The sequence below is a fragment of the Gorilla gorilla genome, chromosome 7, assembly GCF_029281585.2.
Source record: "Gorilla gorilla gorilla isolate KB3781 chromosome 7, NHGRI_mGorGor1-v2.1_pri, whole genome shotgun sequence".
In the NCBI taxonomy this organism is placed as follows: Eukaryota; Metazoa; Chordata; class Mammalia; order Primates; family Hominidae; genus Gorilla; species Gorilla gorilla.
The window spans coordinates 79,838,966-79,856,237 of NC_073231.2; the positions used below are offsets into that span (position 1 = coordinate 79,838,966).

The 17,272-nt window shown below is 48.0% G+C and overlaps 1 protein-coding gene across 7 annotated transcripts in view; it reads right to left on the minus strand.

Annotated features, from left to right (window-relative positions):
* Positions 1-248: 248 nt before the first annotated feature.
* The window catches only part of GPAT4 (glycerol-3-phosphate acyltransferase 4), a 52,808-nt gene continuing 35,784 nt past the window's right edge, over positions 249-17,272 (minus strand). For all 7 annotated transcript variants that reach the window (XM_063709313.1, XM_063709314.1, XM_063709317.1 and 4 more), the window contains 11 exons: positions 12,610-12,679; positions 12,140-12,440; positions 11,284-11,358; positions 10,099-10,188; positions 9,818-9,911; positions 9,132-9,247; positions 7,651-7,706; positions 7,044-7,129; positions 3,277-3,405; positions 3,112-3,191; positions 249-1,270 (listed from right to left, as the gene is read on the minus strand). In XM_063709313.1, the coding sequence (XP_063565383.1) occupies positions 1,162-1,270; positions 3,112-3,191; positions 3,277-3,405; positions 7,044-7,129; positions 7,651-7,706; positions 9,132-9,247; positions 9,818-9,911; positions 10,099-10,188; positions 11,284-11,358; positions 12,140-12,440; positions 12,610-12,679 (1,206 nt within the window). In that variant the 3' untranslated portion in view covers positions 249-1,161. The remainder of the gene's footprint in view (positions 1,271-3,111; positions 3,192-3,276; positions 3,406-7,043; positions 7,130-7,650; positions 7,707-9,131; positions 9,248-9,817; positions 9,912-10,098; positions 10,189-11,283; positions 11,359-12,139; positions 12,441-12,609; positions 12,680-17,272) is intronic.

The following is a 17,272-nucleotide window of genomic DNA, read 5'->3' on the forward strand; positions in this document are numbered from 1 at the left end:
CGACCCGCACACATCCCCAATCTCTGGAGAAATCCGTGTCTGTGCTGGAAATTCTAAATTAACCAAAGATCTGCAAGCATCTGAGACGAGCTGTTCACCTTCTGAGCTGCAGGGTTCCTCGCTCCAGCAGTCAGGTGGCTTCTCCGCAGCTCCAGAGCCATGCTCCCAGAAGAGAACGGGAATCCTCACGAGAAGCCTGCTACTCAGGGCCACAGCCAGGGGAGAAAGTAAAGGGAGAAGTCCCCCAGTTCATTCACCAGCCAGTTTTATTTACTCACAAGAACAAATCCAAAGCCCAGTGCAGCAGCTCTGAGCTCAGGCCTGCCCTGCCCCGTTTTGTGGGCCTGTACTTGAAACACTGAACGTGATGTGTCCTTCACTCACCCGCAGCACTTTAATCCCCACAACAGCCCTGTGAGGTAGGAATCACCACCATTCCCCCCGACTCATATTACAGATGGGGAAACCGAGACACACATTCAACAAAGTGCGCATCACATGGGGAGTTCAGGGTTAGCCTGGAGTACGAACACACGTTCTCCCCATGGCCCAGTCAGCGGCCCACCTGGCCTCTTCCCCTCCCTTTAGTGACCCCATCAGCAGCAGCATAAAAATCTAACCCTTCATTTTGCTGAAAGCCCCTGCAGATGACAGTTTCCTTCCTATCATGTCTGCAGAGCTCCAAGGCTGGGGGCGATGTTGAGGCCGAAGCCAGCCACAGTGCCTCAGCTGTGCCTTTCCTGGAGAGCAGGTGGCCGCCCCCAGCACATCCCTGGCACACGGGCTTGCACAGCAGACTCTTCTCTCGCCATCTCCAGCACAAGACCATGGCCACATCTCCCCAACCACTCAGCCCGCACAGCGTGCAAAGGTGGGGAGTTCACTTTAATGGCATTCCTCCAACGACTTATTGTAAAAGAAACAAGGCATCTCGTCCTGGGTCGCGACACCCAGCAGCATCCGTTTAGACCACCAAGGGCAGGCTGCGCCGGGTGCACAGGGATCCCGCTGCGGCTCGGCGAAAGCCGGAGTCCTGGGATCCAGAGCAGCCCGGGGAGCCCTGGAGTCTGGAAAGGACACAGCAGTGGGGGCGGCGGCAGCAACTCCAGCTCTGAGCCCGTCGGCACTCCGCACGGTGGCCCCAGCCAGCTGGAGGCAGGCTCAGGAGCGGCTCCTGTCCTTGTGGTTCCCCACGATCATCTTGCTGTACAGCTTCTGCTGCTCCTCCTTGAACGTGTCCTTCACCTTCTCCCTCTTCAGGCCCCCATCCCTGGAGAAACAAAGGCTGGATGTAGTAACAGCCAAGAGGGCTCCCAGCCACCCTCACACCATGGGAGATGCACCATGCTGCCCAAACACCAAGAAAAACCTGCCAGAAACAGGGTACCCCGTGGCACTCTCACCAAGACAACCTCAGGGGGATTTGGGGCTCCGGGCTCCCAATATCCACCCTTTCTATCTCAAAAGGTCTACCCTTGCCCTGGGGTGAGAATTTACTACTCACATTCAAGGTACTTGGTAACTGCTTAAACCTACCAAGGAGCTTACAATTCTTTCTACTCTAACATTCATCTTCACCTCACAAAGGAAAAGGAGGAATTCTGGCATTACGGAAGGTAGACATGCTTTAAGAAATATCGACTCATAACGTATCTGTAAAATCTATCTGTAAAATGTCATTTGTTTAATTCAGACCCAGGGATACTCCGAACTCATGCAGAGAGCTAACACAAGGGGTGACGCGTGTTCTGACTTCTTCCACGCTCAAAAAGAGTGCCGTCAGGAATGGAGGTTTACCTCCGGGGCTGCCTCTCAGAGTACCAGCCTCACTGTCCCAGTGCCTCCCTGCAGCAGCCCCAAACCAACCCACCAGACGTGGGATTGTTTCGTTACAGTCCCATTGCCTCTCACCTGCTGGCCCCCTCCGTGCCTACACTCTAGAATTATCACCACCTTCAACAACTTATAAAAATCCAAGCCCGCTTTCAGTCTCTCCGCTACACCCTTTAAAATCCATAGCAAAGGCATAGATTTTAAAAGCAGCCACTCTGTCTTTGTTAAACTTCAGAGATGGGAACATGGGGCAGAAGTTAAACCTTCAAGCTCTAAAAGTCTGTTAGATGTGGGTTCAAAATCTAGCTCCAGTGCTAATGTTATGACTTTGGAAAAAAGTGATTTAACTTGAGTCTCAGTTTCTCATCTGCAAAATGGGAACACTGTTTACAGCGCTGCGGCTACTGTGAGGGTGAAAGAGACGATCACACAGGGCCCCAGCAGCTCAGTGACTGGCACACAGTGAGTGCACAATCCACACTAGCATTTTTTAAAAGGCCATCATCTGAGAGCCAATCTATTCCCTGAGACTCTACAGTTGGGTTTACAATGTGAATTTCTACCCTTTCTTTTCTCATAGATAATGCCCATCTAAGTCAAATGCTCTCCCCAGTTGACCCTTGGCTCTTAAACCCAAATGCCCCACAGAGTGGAAAACTTTCCCTGAACCAGCATTGACCCCTGTCAGTCTCCTACTGTTTGGGATAAAACTACCTCATACTCTAGTATAAGGGCTGGTCAAATGCAGCCCATGGGCCACATCCAGCTGATACCTGTTTTTGTAAATAAAGTTTTACTGGGACACAGCCATGCTCATTGGTTTACAGACTGTCTGTTTTCACACTACAATGGCAGAGATCATCAGTAGCTGCAACAGACACCATATGGCCTGCAAACACTAAAATATTTACTGACTACAGAAAAAGTATGTCAATCCTGCTCTATTAGGTAACAAGCTGAATACACCAAACACAACCTTTACCTTTCTAAGAATGGTTCAATTTTGCCAGATACACTGGGACCTGGGAAAGTCCTCCTTCCTTCTTGAAGTTTTCAGATCAGTAGCAGGTCATGCCCACCCAGAGATGGGCACTGTCCAGGTGTCCTGGAAGACTGGTTCAAACCCCAGAAAGGTACACAGAATCAACTGCCTCAGTCCAGGCATCCCTGATCCAGGTTCCCCAAGGTCAAGGAAGCACAGGGCACTTGTGTAAGTGAAGTCAATGACACAGCATCTGCTGCAGAAACTCAGCTGAAAAGGCCTGGCTCTAAACTTACCACAGCAGGTCCACAAGTCCTCCCTGCCTGGCAATGGCAGATTTCACCCTATTCGCAAACTGGACGGCATCTTCATCTGCCTGTAAGAAAGAACAAATGAGACCGCTCAGCCCCAGCCTGACGTTACACAGAGCAGGCGCAGACCTGCCTGGGGTGGGCACTCACCTCTCTAGTCATGGGAGGCAGGTACCACACGCTGCAGACAATGGCCCAGCTGGTCATCATTCGCAGCAGGTACGTCACCATCCCGTATTTGCTGCTGTTCCAGAAGGCATCGCCAAATTGAGGGTCATACTGAAAACAATGGAAAGCTGGAGGTAAGACATGAGTAGTTCTCACAACGTTTGCGAGTCCACAGTGACTGCTGTGAGTGACTCCACTGGGCCGTGCTGGTACTGGGGCGCTGCTCCCTGACCTTGCATGAGTACTGTGGAAGCCCCTCTCCATGTGGCCAGTTCTGACTGTGAGCAACACTGATCTCCCCCGAGGAACCCGGCCTCTGCTACAGATCAGTAAGGAAGGCTCCCCTGACAGCCTGCCTCAAGCAAATGTCTTCCCTCCTTGATTAGTTTCAGGTCTTACTCATAGGTATATAAAGTTTTCAAACATCTCCAAAACCAGGGAGAAAAGGATCATGCACTCCCATGTACCCATTCCCTGATTCAACCACTGCCAATGTTTCCCACTTGCTCCACCTCTCCCCTCTCAGCATCCTGTCATTCATCTAGTGTACCTCCCCCAAATAAACACATTTTCTTACACAAACACCAACTTTTAAATATGATTTCTGGTGCCCAGACCAGGGAGGAAACTATTAGAAAGCTTCTACATTTACACTTCCAACAAAGTCAGTCGTCTGTTCAGGAAGCGGCTCTGTGCTCACGCTGACAGCCCTGGGAGGTCTCAACCACACAGGCCTGCATCTACCATGAAGCAGGTATCAGATCCTTTCATTATTTCATTGGCATTTTGCAGAAAATGTGGCTGCAGCTGTGATCCACATTCTCACCAAACAAGTAGCTGGAGGGGCAGGTGAGCAGGGTAGGTAAGCTCTGGAGGAAGTTGTGCAAGGAGCAACAGGAGGACCTGGGTGCTTGAGAATGCCTGGACAAAGTGCCTGGTGCTGCCAGCGAATGTCTGAAGGGATCCTGTACACAAGGCAGTAGGCTGACCTTGTGCAAACACCCAGGACCAGAGTGGAAAAATAAAGGAGCCAGAATTTCAAGAGTTATGCCACACAGCCATGCTGCCAACAACATCAAAAATGCCCTTTCCCTGGGAAAGCCTGAGAAGGAGCCCAGAGCAGGGTCCTGCATGTGGGATGGGCTAGGGTTGAACTCTATGATCTTATGGGCCTTTCCAGCCTAAGTTTTATGATCCACAGTATAAAAACTGGACAATTTTGACAAGACTGTGGCCCTAACTACAAAAAGGAAGATAATTTAGGCTTAATTATAGAAGCTAAGAAAATTAGATTTAACTACAGAAGACTTAATGTGTTATTATAATACCAACAGAAACAAGGGAAAATAATAAGTTTTTAAAACTAAGCAATGTGTATGATCAGAAAGTATTATTTTTTATTTTTATTTTATATATAATAATATACATTTTGAGACAAGAGTCTCACACTGTCGCCCAGGCTGGAGTGCTGTGGTGCTATCTCGGCTCACTGCAAGCTCCACCTCCCAGGTTCACGCCATTCTCCTGCCCCAGCCTCCCGAGTAGCTGGGGCTGTAGGCACCTGCCACTACACCCAGCTAATTTTTTTGTATTTTTAGTAGAGACGGGGTTTCACCATATTGGCCAGGCTTGTCTCGAACTCCCGGCCTCAAGTGATCCACCTGCCTCAGCCTCCCAAAGTGCTGGGATTACAGGCGTGAGCCACTGCATCTGGTCATGTCGTTATATTTTATAAAGCCTGATATGGACAGAAATTCTGATGTCACAAGAGTATAAGAACCCTTTGTTTCGGGCTGATTCTCTATTCCACACTGGGCGGTGTGTGTGGACAGAGAAACAAGGCAGAAGCTCAACACAGCAACACACTCCTCACATCAGGTCATGGCTGGATTCCGGTGGAAATATAAGAAGAGCCTTGAAATCGCTAAGGTTATCCAAGTTTGATTACCAATAAGGAGTTCACAAAAACCAGTAATCTGTAGACCAGATGTTCTTAGCCATACATGGGCTCTACTCTGTGGACTGAATGGAAATGTATCTAAAATTTATAAGCATTTTACTTTGGAGAGGAGCGGAAACTCCTCAGGGTTCGTGTTCTGACAGCAGCTAAGAGCCATCGCTTCAGAACTGTGGCCGCCACAATGTGGTCCCAACTGGCACCATCAATGCCACCCAGAACATGTTAGAATGGAAAATCAGAAGGCCCAGCGGGGTGGCTCAGGCCTATAATCCCAGCACTTTGAGAGGCCAAGGCAGGCGGATCACTTGAGTCCAGGAGTTCTAGATCAGTCTGAGCAACATGGTGAAACTCCGTCTCTACAAAAATTAAAAAATTAGCCAGGTGTGGTGGCATGCACCTGTAATCCCAGCTACTTGGGAGGCTGAGACACAAGAATCACCTGAATGTGGGAGGTCAAGGTTTCATGAGTCATGATTGTGCCACTGCACTCCAGCCTGGGTGACAGACTGAGACCCTGCCTCAAAAGAAAAAGAATAGGAAGTTCAGAAACCCCGGGTGTGGGGCCCAGCAATCTGCATTTTAACAATCCCTGCAGGCAATGCTGATGCAGCCTAAGTTCAAGAGCCGCTGTTCTGGAGGCAGCAGTAAGGGCTTCCATCCAGCAGCTTCACGGTCACACTGCAAAGCACCCGTCCTCGTTTTGCCAGAATGCAGGATGCAGATGCCAGTCCCCACTCCCACACCCAAGGCAGACTCTGCTACCAGACTATGTTCCTCTTTCCTGCTGTTTCCAGACACAGCATCCTCAGGCTCTGGTGAATCCTAGCCTGTCAATCAGAGTCCCCTGCAGGCAATATTCATCTGCCATCCCTGGCCTGGTCCTCTGCCTAAATGATGAACAGTGAGTGGCTGGTGAGCATCGGCCTCACCAGGAGCAACACTTCTCCAGTGGCACTGGCAAGGTGAAAAGAAAGTCAGAACCAACTCTACAGAATGCTCTGCAGACAACCCAGTCCCCTACAAAAGAAATTCTAAGCGTGAGCCTGACTCATATCTGCTCACCATTTTATCAAGCTCTCAGGCTGCAGCCTAAATACTTTAACCACACTGAGGATGGCCTGTGTTTTGTAGGTGTCATGATGTGAGGCCTGGTGGATGTGAAGAGGCTAAGAGCGGGGAGGAACAATGTGCAGATGACTAGCTAATCACATCCTATAGCTCTGGGTGTCTGAAGGGTTAGAGGAGCAGTTCCTAAAGGGTCGACGTAGACTAGATAAACTCCCAGGGTCCATCTCATTGTTAGGAGCTGCTGTAGGTCTAAAAGATGACACAACTAAAAGCAGTGAAGCTGTTTCTCCCACTGAGCTGGAGTAAGGACCCCCCCCCCATCCTCATGGCTCCCCCAAAATGCAAAAATCCAGCTTGAAACCACACCACTGTGCCCTGCAATCAGCCACCTTTCCATGTGGAGGGGCCTATATTCCAGCTAGGTTTATGAAGCAAGGTAATAAGTGAAGGGCTTGCCATTTCCCGAATGGTGGCGGCAGCAGCATGCAGGCGGGAATCTGGCTGTCCCCCATTCCACACTCCCCAGGCCCTTCTAAGGGGTGCTGAGCACTCACCATCCTCCTCCGGCAGCACTTGACCCACGTCAACCCAGCCCCACGCCACTCTGCTGAGGGCATCGACCACAGACTGGTGACCCCAGCTCCTTCCTCTACCTCCTCCTGCTGCACCCCACTCACAGCAGCTCCAGTAATGACAGTGTGTACCATCGGAGGTCTTGTACCTTGATAGCAACAGGGTAAACTGTGGCTCCAATTTCAAAACTTCCCTTTTTGAACATCATCACCGATGTATTATTGATGCAGGTTCCTAAAATGCAGGAGACAATAAAATGCTATTTCTGTTGGCCCTTTACCCCAGATATTAGGCGTTTCTTAAAGACTAAGTATAATAGTCAAAATTCTTCTAATGGTTCCTCCAGTAAGATACATCTGTCATCTCCCTAACTTAAAAACAAACACTTAACAGAGACAGGCAAGATGGTGCCTCCGATTCTCTTTCTACAGGACCACTTTCCCTGATTCATACACACAGCCTAGATAAAGCAGAGACGCGCAGTGGCCTTAGGAGGACACCATGAGCTCTGTGAGGAGCTGAAACATTACAGAAGAAATTCCTGCATTTGGGGAGTTCACACTATGGCATTCTTAGTTCAAATTCTGAACTTACCTGAGTTTTTAGTCCTACTTCCAACCTAAAGGGGACCTAACATTATTCAGTGAAAACAGATAACCCCAACAAGGGCTGAGGGCCTTGGTTCCCAGGAAACATCAGCATCACACTCCTGCACTCCCCACAGAAGCGCTTCGTGGCAACCAACCCCTTCTTACCTTCTGGGAAGATGAGGATAGGCAGCTTGCTTTTATCTTGCACATGTTCAGTCAGTCTTTCAAAGAAGAAAATAAAGGGTCAGACAACCTTATACACATCATTGTCAAAATATGTTTATAAATAACCTATTTATTTGTGACACTAGTTTCGATTATAAAAAGTTAACAAGCATAACTGTATCCTTTTAAACCCATAATCTAATGCTCATCAAGAAAAAATGTATACAGATAGAGAAAAATCAGGTTACCATTTAATTCACAGAACTGTTCAATTCTGTGTGAACATCGGAGCACCAACGATGCCACTCAACCTGGGGGCCACCTGAAAGAGACACCTGCCACAAGGCCTGGGCATGGCCCCCTCAATAAACCTGTGTCACTAGACTATGTAACAGTTGTGAGGCTGGGCCCAGCCCTGCTGGCTCAATGCTCTGTCCCTGAGATGTAGCAAAGGGAGTTAGGGGAGAGTTCATCTGTCTCTATGGAAGACAATCTCAACTGTCTTTTCTTATGTGTTATTTTTTGAGACAGGGTCTCCCTGTGTTGCCCAGGCTGGAATGCAGTGGTGCAATCATAGCTCACTGCAGTCTCTCCCTCCCTGGCTCAAGCGATCCTCCCACGTCATCCTCCCAAGTAGCTGGGACTACAGAAGCGTACCACCACGCTCAGCTAATTTTTAAATTTTTTGTAGAGATGGGGGTCTCCCTATGTTGCCCAGACTGGTCTCGAACTCCCGGGCTCTCAAAGCACTGGGATTACAGGCCTGAGCCACCATGCGTGGCTTGGTCTCAACTGTCTTGATGTCTCTGTCTGCTGCAAATCTCTTTGCATTACTTACAGCAGATTCACCTTCTTAAGTTTGAAAACAGGGCAGTACTTTGTTCCACTGCCTTAGGTTTCTTTTTATTTGTGATAAATGAATTCATTTTGAGGTTTCAAATAGCAGTAAAAATTCGTATTTTGTTTATTATGATGGGTACAATGAATTAAAAAAAGGTTAAGAAACATTATTAACCTGGTAAATAATACTAGGGTTTCTATACTTTTTTTTTTTTTAAGACAGAGTCTCACTCTATCGCCCAGGCTGGAATGCAATGGCGCGATCTCGGCTCACTGCAACCTCTGTCTCCCTGGTTCAAACTATTCTCCTGCCTCAGTCTCCCTAGTAGCTGGGATTACAGATGCCCGTCAATAATTTTTGCATTTTTAGTATTTTGTATTTTCACCATGTTGGTCAGGCTAGTCTCAAACTCCTGACCTCAAGTGATCCGCCCACCTCGGCCTCCCAAACTGCTGGGATTACAGGCATGAGCCACCACACCCGGCCACTTTTAAAATTTCATGTTTTAGGAAAAAATTATTATGAAAGCAGTATAGGCTTATGATAGAAGGCACGTAACTGCACTGTGGAGGGATAACTACCCTGAAACCTTTTCAGCATTCTAACTGGCCAAGCAGAACAGCAGTGTTCTGTCCATTACCTCTTAGCCACCAGGTGGCGATCCTTCACTTCCGAGCGCTCAAACCAGACGTGTGGGCAGGCCTTCACCATGGCTCTCTGAATCACACCCATGAGTCCCCCGTGCACTTGACCCACCTAAGCGCAGGCACAGGACTCATTAGTAGTGAAGCCATCTTCACACGAATCTCCCCACTCTAGGAAGCACCACATCTCACAAAATAAGCAGTCCAACTTCTCACCTCTAACGCTTGCCGGCTGAAGGTTGCTCACTGCCAAGAAACCACTACCAAGACTCCCCAAATCTTAAACTTCTCCTTTTAATCAGTAATACTAGAAATAGGTAATTAAAAACATAACTGAAACCCCTAAGACAAAATACTAAAATACTAAAGTGGCGCAATTCCCTGTGTAAAACTGCCCCTCCCTGGGCAGATACTCAGATGCCCTGGACACAGTCCTTGCCAGCAACTCCCTCTGCCCCTGCTGGCCTGCCTGACCGCCCTCGGCATCCTCTCCAGCCACACTCACCAATCACTCTGCCCAGGGTATCTCCTATCACAGTCCCACAGAGCCCCCACAGTGACAGTAAGGTGGGGGCCTGGCCCATGCATAAAAGTGTTTATGTGAAGGGTCCAGGAGCCTCCTAGCCCTGACCACTCAACGCAGGAAGTCTTGCCTCAAGAACGCACCGGAAAGAGCTCTTACCATGGCATAATAGCCATCGCTGGCCAAGATGATCACATCGATCGGCGAGGTATGATTGGCCACACAGATGCCACCGTTTCTTGGTCTGTTTTCCCTGGGTTTAAAATGTATGCAAAGCAACCAAAATTAGTGTGAAACAGTTCATGTAACACACCTCTCACCTCACACGCTTCATGTGCTCTAACTAAAAGCTCAGAAGCGTCTTCCCATTTGGCTAAGTATAGGTGGGTGGTGTTTCCTGCAGCGCCATCTCCCTTCCTATCAATACAAAGCGCTCTCACCTGTCATGGTAGGTGATGATGGCTGTCAGCGCTCGCACACAGATCCGGTAACACATTAAGTGCACATGTTTACTCATGAACTCCTTAAACCTGCAATAACAGGACAAGGATTCGGGGTTTTATTTCACATACAGGAAGACAGAAAGAGTTACTGACTTGAACAGCTCAGCAGTCCTTTATGACGGCAAAGTGCTTGTATAGACATCAGCACCTACAGGAAAGTCCTGTGATGCATGAGCACCTTTATGTTCACACATGAGGAAAGAAAGAGGGGACAGGGAGACTCACTCACATCCACCCAAATCAGTGGGTGGAGAATTCACAGCGTAGAATCCGGCATCCGCAGACCACAGGCGGGCTGAACTCCGTTCCCCCAGTCAACATCCAGAGGCAGGTCCAAGGCCAGAGGCCAACCTCCTCACCCGCCCAGGCAGAAGAAAGGTTTCTAAACCCCAGAACTTCCCAAAGGGAGCAAAATATTCTTCACACAGACAAAACCTCCCTACATTTCAAACCATTTTAAAAACTGTATTGTCTCATCACTTTATCCACACAGTCAAATGCTCAAAACTAAACAACAAGCTGTAAAATCTGTTAACATCTGAGTCTCGGACTCTACATGTTTGTGGCTTCTCCCTTTTGTCTTTAAAATGGGAAGAATGTGAGGGCTGAAGGACAAAAAGAACAGTCATAGATCAAAATTAAAAAAAAGTAAAGACTTTACTGCTGATGCCATTGTTGCCATTGGGTTGTTATTACTATTATTATTTGAGATGGAGTCTCGCTCTGTTGCCTAGGCTGGAGTGCAGTGGTGTGATGTTGGCTCACTGCAACCTCTGCCTCCTGGATTCAAGGATTCTCCTGCCTCAGCTTCCCAAGTAGCTGGGATTACAGGCACCCGCCACCGCGCCTGGCTAACTTTTGTATTTTTAGTAGAGACAGGGTTTCGCCATGCTGGCCAGGCTGGTCTCAAACTCCTGACATCAGGTGATCCACCCACCTCAGCCTCCCAAAGTGCTGGGATTACAGGCATGAGCCACCATGCCCGGCCACCACTGGGTTATTTAATCCATCTAAGATTCCATGGCTTTGGCTGTGTCCAAAGAAGTGGCCTTGCCTTCGATATCTGAGCACCATTCCCAGAACTAACTGTCCTTCAGGCGTGGACTGCCACACTCTACTCACCTCCCATTTGGCAAGTATCCCACCACAGTTGTGCCCACCACCAGAAGGCTAATTCCTGTGAAAGCCAGCGCTATCCTGTAAGAAGAAGAAAAGTTAGAGCATAGCCAGCAAATCCTTCTACCAAGTACAGAACTGAAGGTGTGAAAATCAAAGTGGGCATCACAAAAACCACCCCCAAGACCTGCTCACCTGGGACCTGGACCAGAGTTCACCTAGAAATGTAAGCAGGCCTATCAGAACCAGAGATCCTTTTGATTCCAGCTGATAGTGAGCCATGGGTCTGGCTCTCAGCTGCCTGCATCTCCTGAGGCCTCAGGCAGCTGGAAGGCTGGAAAACCCTAAGCTGGCCATTCTGCCACAGGGCTGCTCCCTGCTGCCCTCCCCTTCCCTTTGGCTGGAAACCCCGGTGGAAGCACAGCTTCCCTCTGAAGCAACAGGAGGTGGAGCTTGAAGGTATTAGCATCTGGCAAGGCACACTCAGAGCAGCACATGGTGCAGAGAAGCTGAAAGATCAATACTGCCTTTGTACCTGAGAGGCAAGCTTCAGGAAAGAACGAGCCATGTCCAGGAAGGAGTGGCAGAAAGCACACAATGTTCCCTGTCCCTGTGTTTGCTGTCATCTAGAGAAGCAAGCTGTCTTTAAGAAATCCAACTATTTCTGTCTGATATGCAGAGAACCCAAGGGCCTCTAAAGGAGAATCCCCAGTGTATCCCTCCAAAGAGTCACGTGGCCTGGCTAATGACAGTCATTCCCTCCTCCTTTCTAAAACAGGAATACACAGCAGAGCAGGCAGGTGGGCTGTGCACCACGTGGGGTGGCAGCAGCGAGCCCCACTCCCCGCAGGCCCTGCCTCACCTGAGCGGCAGCAGAAAGCAGTACCGAATCAGCACTCCTAACCCCCACAGGACCGTGAGCCGAAGGCTGATGTATTGGAAGTTATAATTGGTTCTGCTCAGCAGGTTCCAGGACTCCAGTTCTTCTGCTGAGAATCTCTTTGTCACCTCATCATCCATAATGGTCTCCATTCCTTTCCGGCAAAAGTAGAAAATGTCAGAGAGCTCGAACTCTGGAGTGTTGTCCAGAGCCTTACTACTACCACTTCGACGAATCTCTTTGATCTCTTCTTCTAGTGAAGTGGGATCCTTTGCAATGATTCCTGCAAAAGAGTGTGTCCCTGTCAAGCAGCACGCTGGGGGAGAGCACGTGAGACATACTCAGAGCACACATCCTGCACTAATGCAGGGAAGAGCGTGTGTGGCACCAGAAGCACTGGGGAACACTGTTCAAATGGACCTCTCAGGACAAGGACCACACCCCCATCTTACCGTTGGTGTAGGGCTTGTAAAGCTGGTGGTTCTTCTCCTTGGCTCCTCGCTCCATTCTCAAGGTAGCCCACTGGGAGGGGAAGGAAGCAAGATACAAGAGCAAGAATGAGACCTGTTTTCAATCAGTGAACACCTCCATCTCTATTCTGTGAAAGCCTCAGTCCCAGTCACCTAAGACCGTAGCCAAGAAGCACATAGTCTAGAAGGAAACTCAAACCACCTCCCCAGAGCAGCCCCTTCCTTGACAACTGGGACCAAGAGTTAAGTCACCTATAGCAAAACACTGGGAACTTCAAGAAGCTGGGGTGAGTTCCTCAGGCCTAGTTCCTCACTGCCTACGTCTCTCTGTCTCCGGGCTGTAGGGAGCTCACTTGCTGACAGCACAGACCTCACGATTCCTCCTGCACTGCCCCACGGCAGCTACTCAAAACAGCGAAGCCAGGTATCCTGTAAACTACTGCCTGCCACCAAATTACTCCAAGAAAGCAGCAATTTTCATTTTAAAGGAGACAAAGAGCTTAAGTAATACATACGTTTGGACTGTCCAGTAACAGGAGTAACAGTTTAATGGGAGAATCCCACAACTTAACATTGAAAGGCCTGGGAGTGGCTTAATAGTGTTAAAGGAAAAAAAGAACACTATTAGGAGACCGAAAAAAAAAACCCAGATTCAATTCCCAAGTTTACATTCACTAGCTGCGTTCATTAAGCAACCCATTCCAAGTCTCTGAATCTTGGTCTCTTTATCTGCAAAACAGGATTGATACTACCTCAAACTCCTACTTCACGGGGTCGCTTAGGATAAAATGAAATCATGTATGGGACAAAACTGGGGAAATGCAAAGCACTCCGTCCTGATTATTACCGAAATAACACAGATTCTGGAAAAGACCTAGGAAAAAGACGCTTTTCCTAGAATCCCTCTTCATTAAAACTGGTTTCACTGGTATAAGACAGCCAGGGGCTGGTTCTCTCCCACTATCAAATGAGAGGTGAAAACGTGGGTGCACTTATCCCCCCTTGGATATGGTATCACTAGAGAGAAAGCTATGTCATGTCCACAGTGAGTCAGAGAAACAGAAAAGGCATTCAAAAGCCTCAACCTTCGGCTTCCACGGTTATGCACAGTGGGCACGAGCCCATCATCCCATGGCATGGGAAGATGCACATGGCCCAGGGCACATGGTGCGGGTTCTGCTGGCAAAGCCCAAAGGGTCAGCAAGACTGCACCACGTGGTCGAGCAAAGCCGAATGCTGCACGCGAGTTTAATCAGTGATCTGACCTCATCTGGAAATCTCAAACCCCACAGTCTAGAGAGGAAGGTGGCTCACAAAGTCACCACGCGAAGAAAGTTCAAAGGCAAGAAAACTCACATGACCCATTTTCTCTGTTTCAGATATTTGGCCATTGATGTCTTTTGGCTCTAAGCACAGATGAGCTTTCCTTTAAAAATATTAATACCTAAAATGGAGGAAGGTAAATCTCATCTGGTTTCCTGGAACTAGAGAAGAGATGAAAAGGGGCAAGAGAGTTCACAACAATCCTGGCATGCGGAAACACAGGTCACTCAACCAGAATTTAGTGTTCTACATTTTGGCCAGGCTCTGTTTTGGCACTGCAAGAATAATCAGAAGAGAAAAACTTGGGGCCAGACGCAGTGGGGCTCATGCCTGTAATCCTAGCACTTTGGGAGGCCAAGGCAGAAAGATCTTTTGAGCCCAGGAGTTTGAGACCAGCCTGGGCAACATGGCAAAATCCCGTATCTAAAAAATACAAAAAATTTAGCTAGGCATAGTGACGTGTGCCTGTAGTCCCAGCTACTCCAGAGGCTGAGATGGGAGCCAGGGGACGTTGAGGCTGCAGTGAGTGGAGATTGCACCACTGCACTCCAGCCTGGGAGATACAGCAAGACCCTGTCTCAAAAAAAAAAAAAAAAAGAGAGAGAGAGAGAAACTTGATTCTGTACTGACAATTCTGATACTCCATGAGACTGCAATAGGCAGAGAATATATGACATAAGGCCTCTCAGATTACAATTTCAGTCTGAGGATTGTTTCAATGTGCAAAATTCAAGACGCCTGCAGGCTCTGTGATCACGGGAAAGGGATCTGCTAATTGAGATTCTACATCTCCTAGTTCTGTGGCAGTTCAGTAATAAACATCCCTTTGGCCTCCTGCTCTTTAATTTCAGGAACATGACAAAACACGTCTGTGTTTAGGAAAAAATTGTCCCAAGTCACAAGGGCAGAGGAAAAGAGGAGGGGGCTGAACAGCCTGTTAAGAAATGGCTGATCAGGTGGCTGGGTGCAGTGGCTCACACCTGTAATCCCAGCACTATGGGCAGGAGGATCATTTAAGCCCAGGAGTTTGAGAAATGGCTGATCAATGAACTGGATTCTTTTTGCCTGAAAGAAACCAAAATATTTCATCCTGAAATATATATACTTCTTTGACATATTTCAAGAGGACTGTTCAGAAGGACTGGAAATGCAAGAATAAGGGAGAAACTGTCTTTTGTAGGAGGAATTTGCATCTGTAGAGGAGACAGAGTGAAGTAAACAACAGATGCAAATGGACTTTCTCTGAAGCACCTCCCTCCTTGTCCCAATCTAGAAAGAACTGAGAGTCAGACGCCTTTAAAGGTCTGAAAGAAACACTTAGCATCTACACTCTTGAAGGGCTGCTATCTGTGAGGTTTCTTCTACACAAGACTACCCATGCTAGCCAGGCCTCCTCTTCTCTCCCTCTTGTTACCTATTGCCACCTGATTTACCGCCATAGCCTGTTTTTTGGCCATGCTTGGAGCCCCCACTGCTTCTGTAACCTCAAATGCTACAAAAGCATCAACCATCTAGCTATTTCTTTGAGATCTTTGTAAAACTCCTGTGCACATTAATAAATTTGTATGTCTTTTCTTTTATTAATCTGCTTTTGAGAGTTGATTTTTCAGTGAATCTTCAGAGGGCAAAGGGGATGCTTTCCCTCGGCCCCTACAAACCCTACTGGACCAAATCAAAGGGCCTCTGGGAAAACACTGCTTCTCTGCACTATACTCACACAGCACACTCCTGATACCAGATGTGTGAGGAATGCCCCCCCCCCAAACCCAAACCAAGCAAATCTTCAGCAGGCACCAGCTGGGTGTCCTCTAATTCAATTCAATTCAATTCTGAGGCTATTGACCTGGAGTTGGTATCAGATCCCACAAGTTAAGAGTCAGTCCCACATGACTGCCCCTACTTCAGATGCAAGTTGAAAGTCTCACGTGACTCGTACTTCTGACTGACCAGCTATAAATCGGGGTTCCCACAACCCTTCTTCAGGTTCAATGTGCTGGAATGACTCCCAAGATTCAGGGCAATGGTTTACTTACATGTATAGCTTTATGATAAAGCACACACAGCTCAGGAAGCACCAGATGGAAGAGATGCATAGGGCAAGATACGGCAAGCCTGTGCCATCCTCCCAAGAGGATGCTCTCACCCAGCTGCCTCGTGGTTCATGCCCTGTCCTCTGCACTCCCTTATTCCCTATTGAATTGCTTCCCTCCGATCCACCTGAACACATGCTGCCAGAGTCCAGCCACGTCACTTTCCTGTTCAAAAACCTTCAATGGGCTGGGCGCAGTGGATCATGCCTGTAATCCCAGAACTTCAGGAGGGTGGATCACTTGAGGTCAGGAGTTTGAGACCAGCCTGGCCAACATGGCAAAACCCCATCTCTACTAACACTACAAAAATAGTCACGTGTGGTGGCACACGCCTGTAACCCCAACTACTCGGGGCTGAGGCAGGAGAATCACTTGAACCCAGGAGGCAAAGGTTGCAGTGAGCCAAGATTGCGCCACTGCACTCCAGCCTGGGCAACAGAGGGAGACTCTGTCTCAAAAAACAAACAAACAAACAAACAAAACAACTTTCAATGATTTCCCAATGCCTGAAGTTCAGTATTGTAACCCACCTCATTCCCTCCATGCGCCCAGTGTTTTTGCTCTACTGAACTATGTGCCATCTCTAAACAAGATTACCTTTTCACCTTTATCAACTGTGCTTCTAGAATGCTCTATCCTTTTCCCTTTTAGGATCCAGTTCAAATGTCAAATCTAAGAAATGTTACCTACTCAATTCCTGCAATCAGAATTCACCTCTGCCTGTGTATTTCAACTGGTATTTCAACTAATTCATTCTGAATTAGTTATAGATGCATATACTGTCTTTCCTACTAGACTACACAAACCCCAAGAGGCGGCAGCCAGAACTTACCCCTATGTGCATTTCAGCACAGTCTGAGAGAGTGCCTTCTACTTAGTAGGCAGTCACTAATTTAATTCATCAACTCCCAATATTTCTCTCCATCGAGGTCTCCTTATGGAAAAGTAGAGCCAAAATGACAAAACCTGGAACTATTTCCTTTCGTCTTCCCTCTTAATTCCTGTCTGCTTCAGTCTGTCCTTTAACCTACTCAAGGCTATGTTAAAATCACACTCCTCATCGGGGGTAGGATGACCTCTTTCACTACAACCATGTGAAAGGAGTATTAATACTCCCACTCTCTAAATGAAGAAACACTGGAAAGTTCAATGCCTTTTTCAGAGCCAGTAATGAAAGCCCTGGGATTCAAGGTAACAGCTGCCTGACCCAACACGAATGCCTATCGCACACA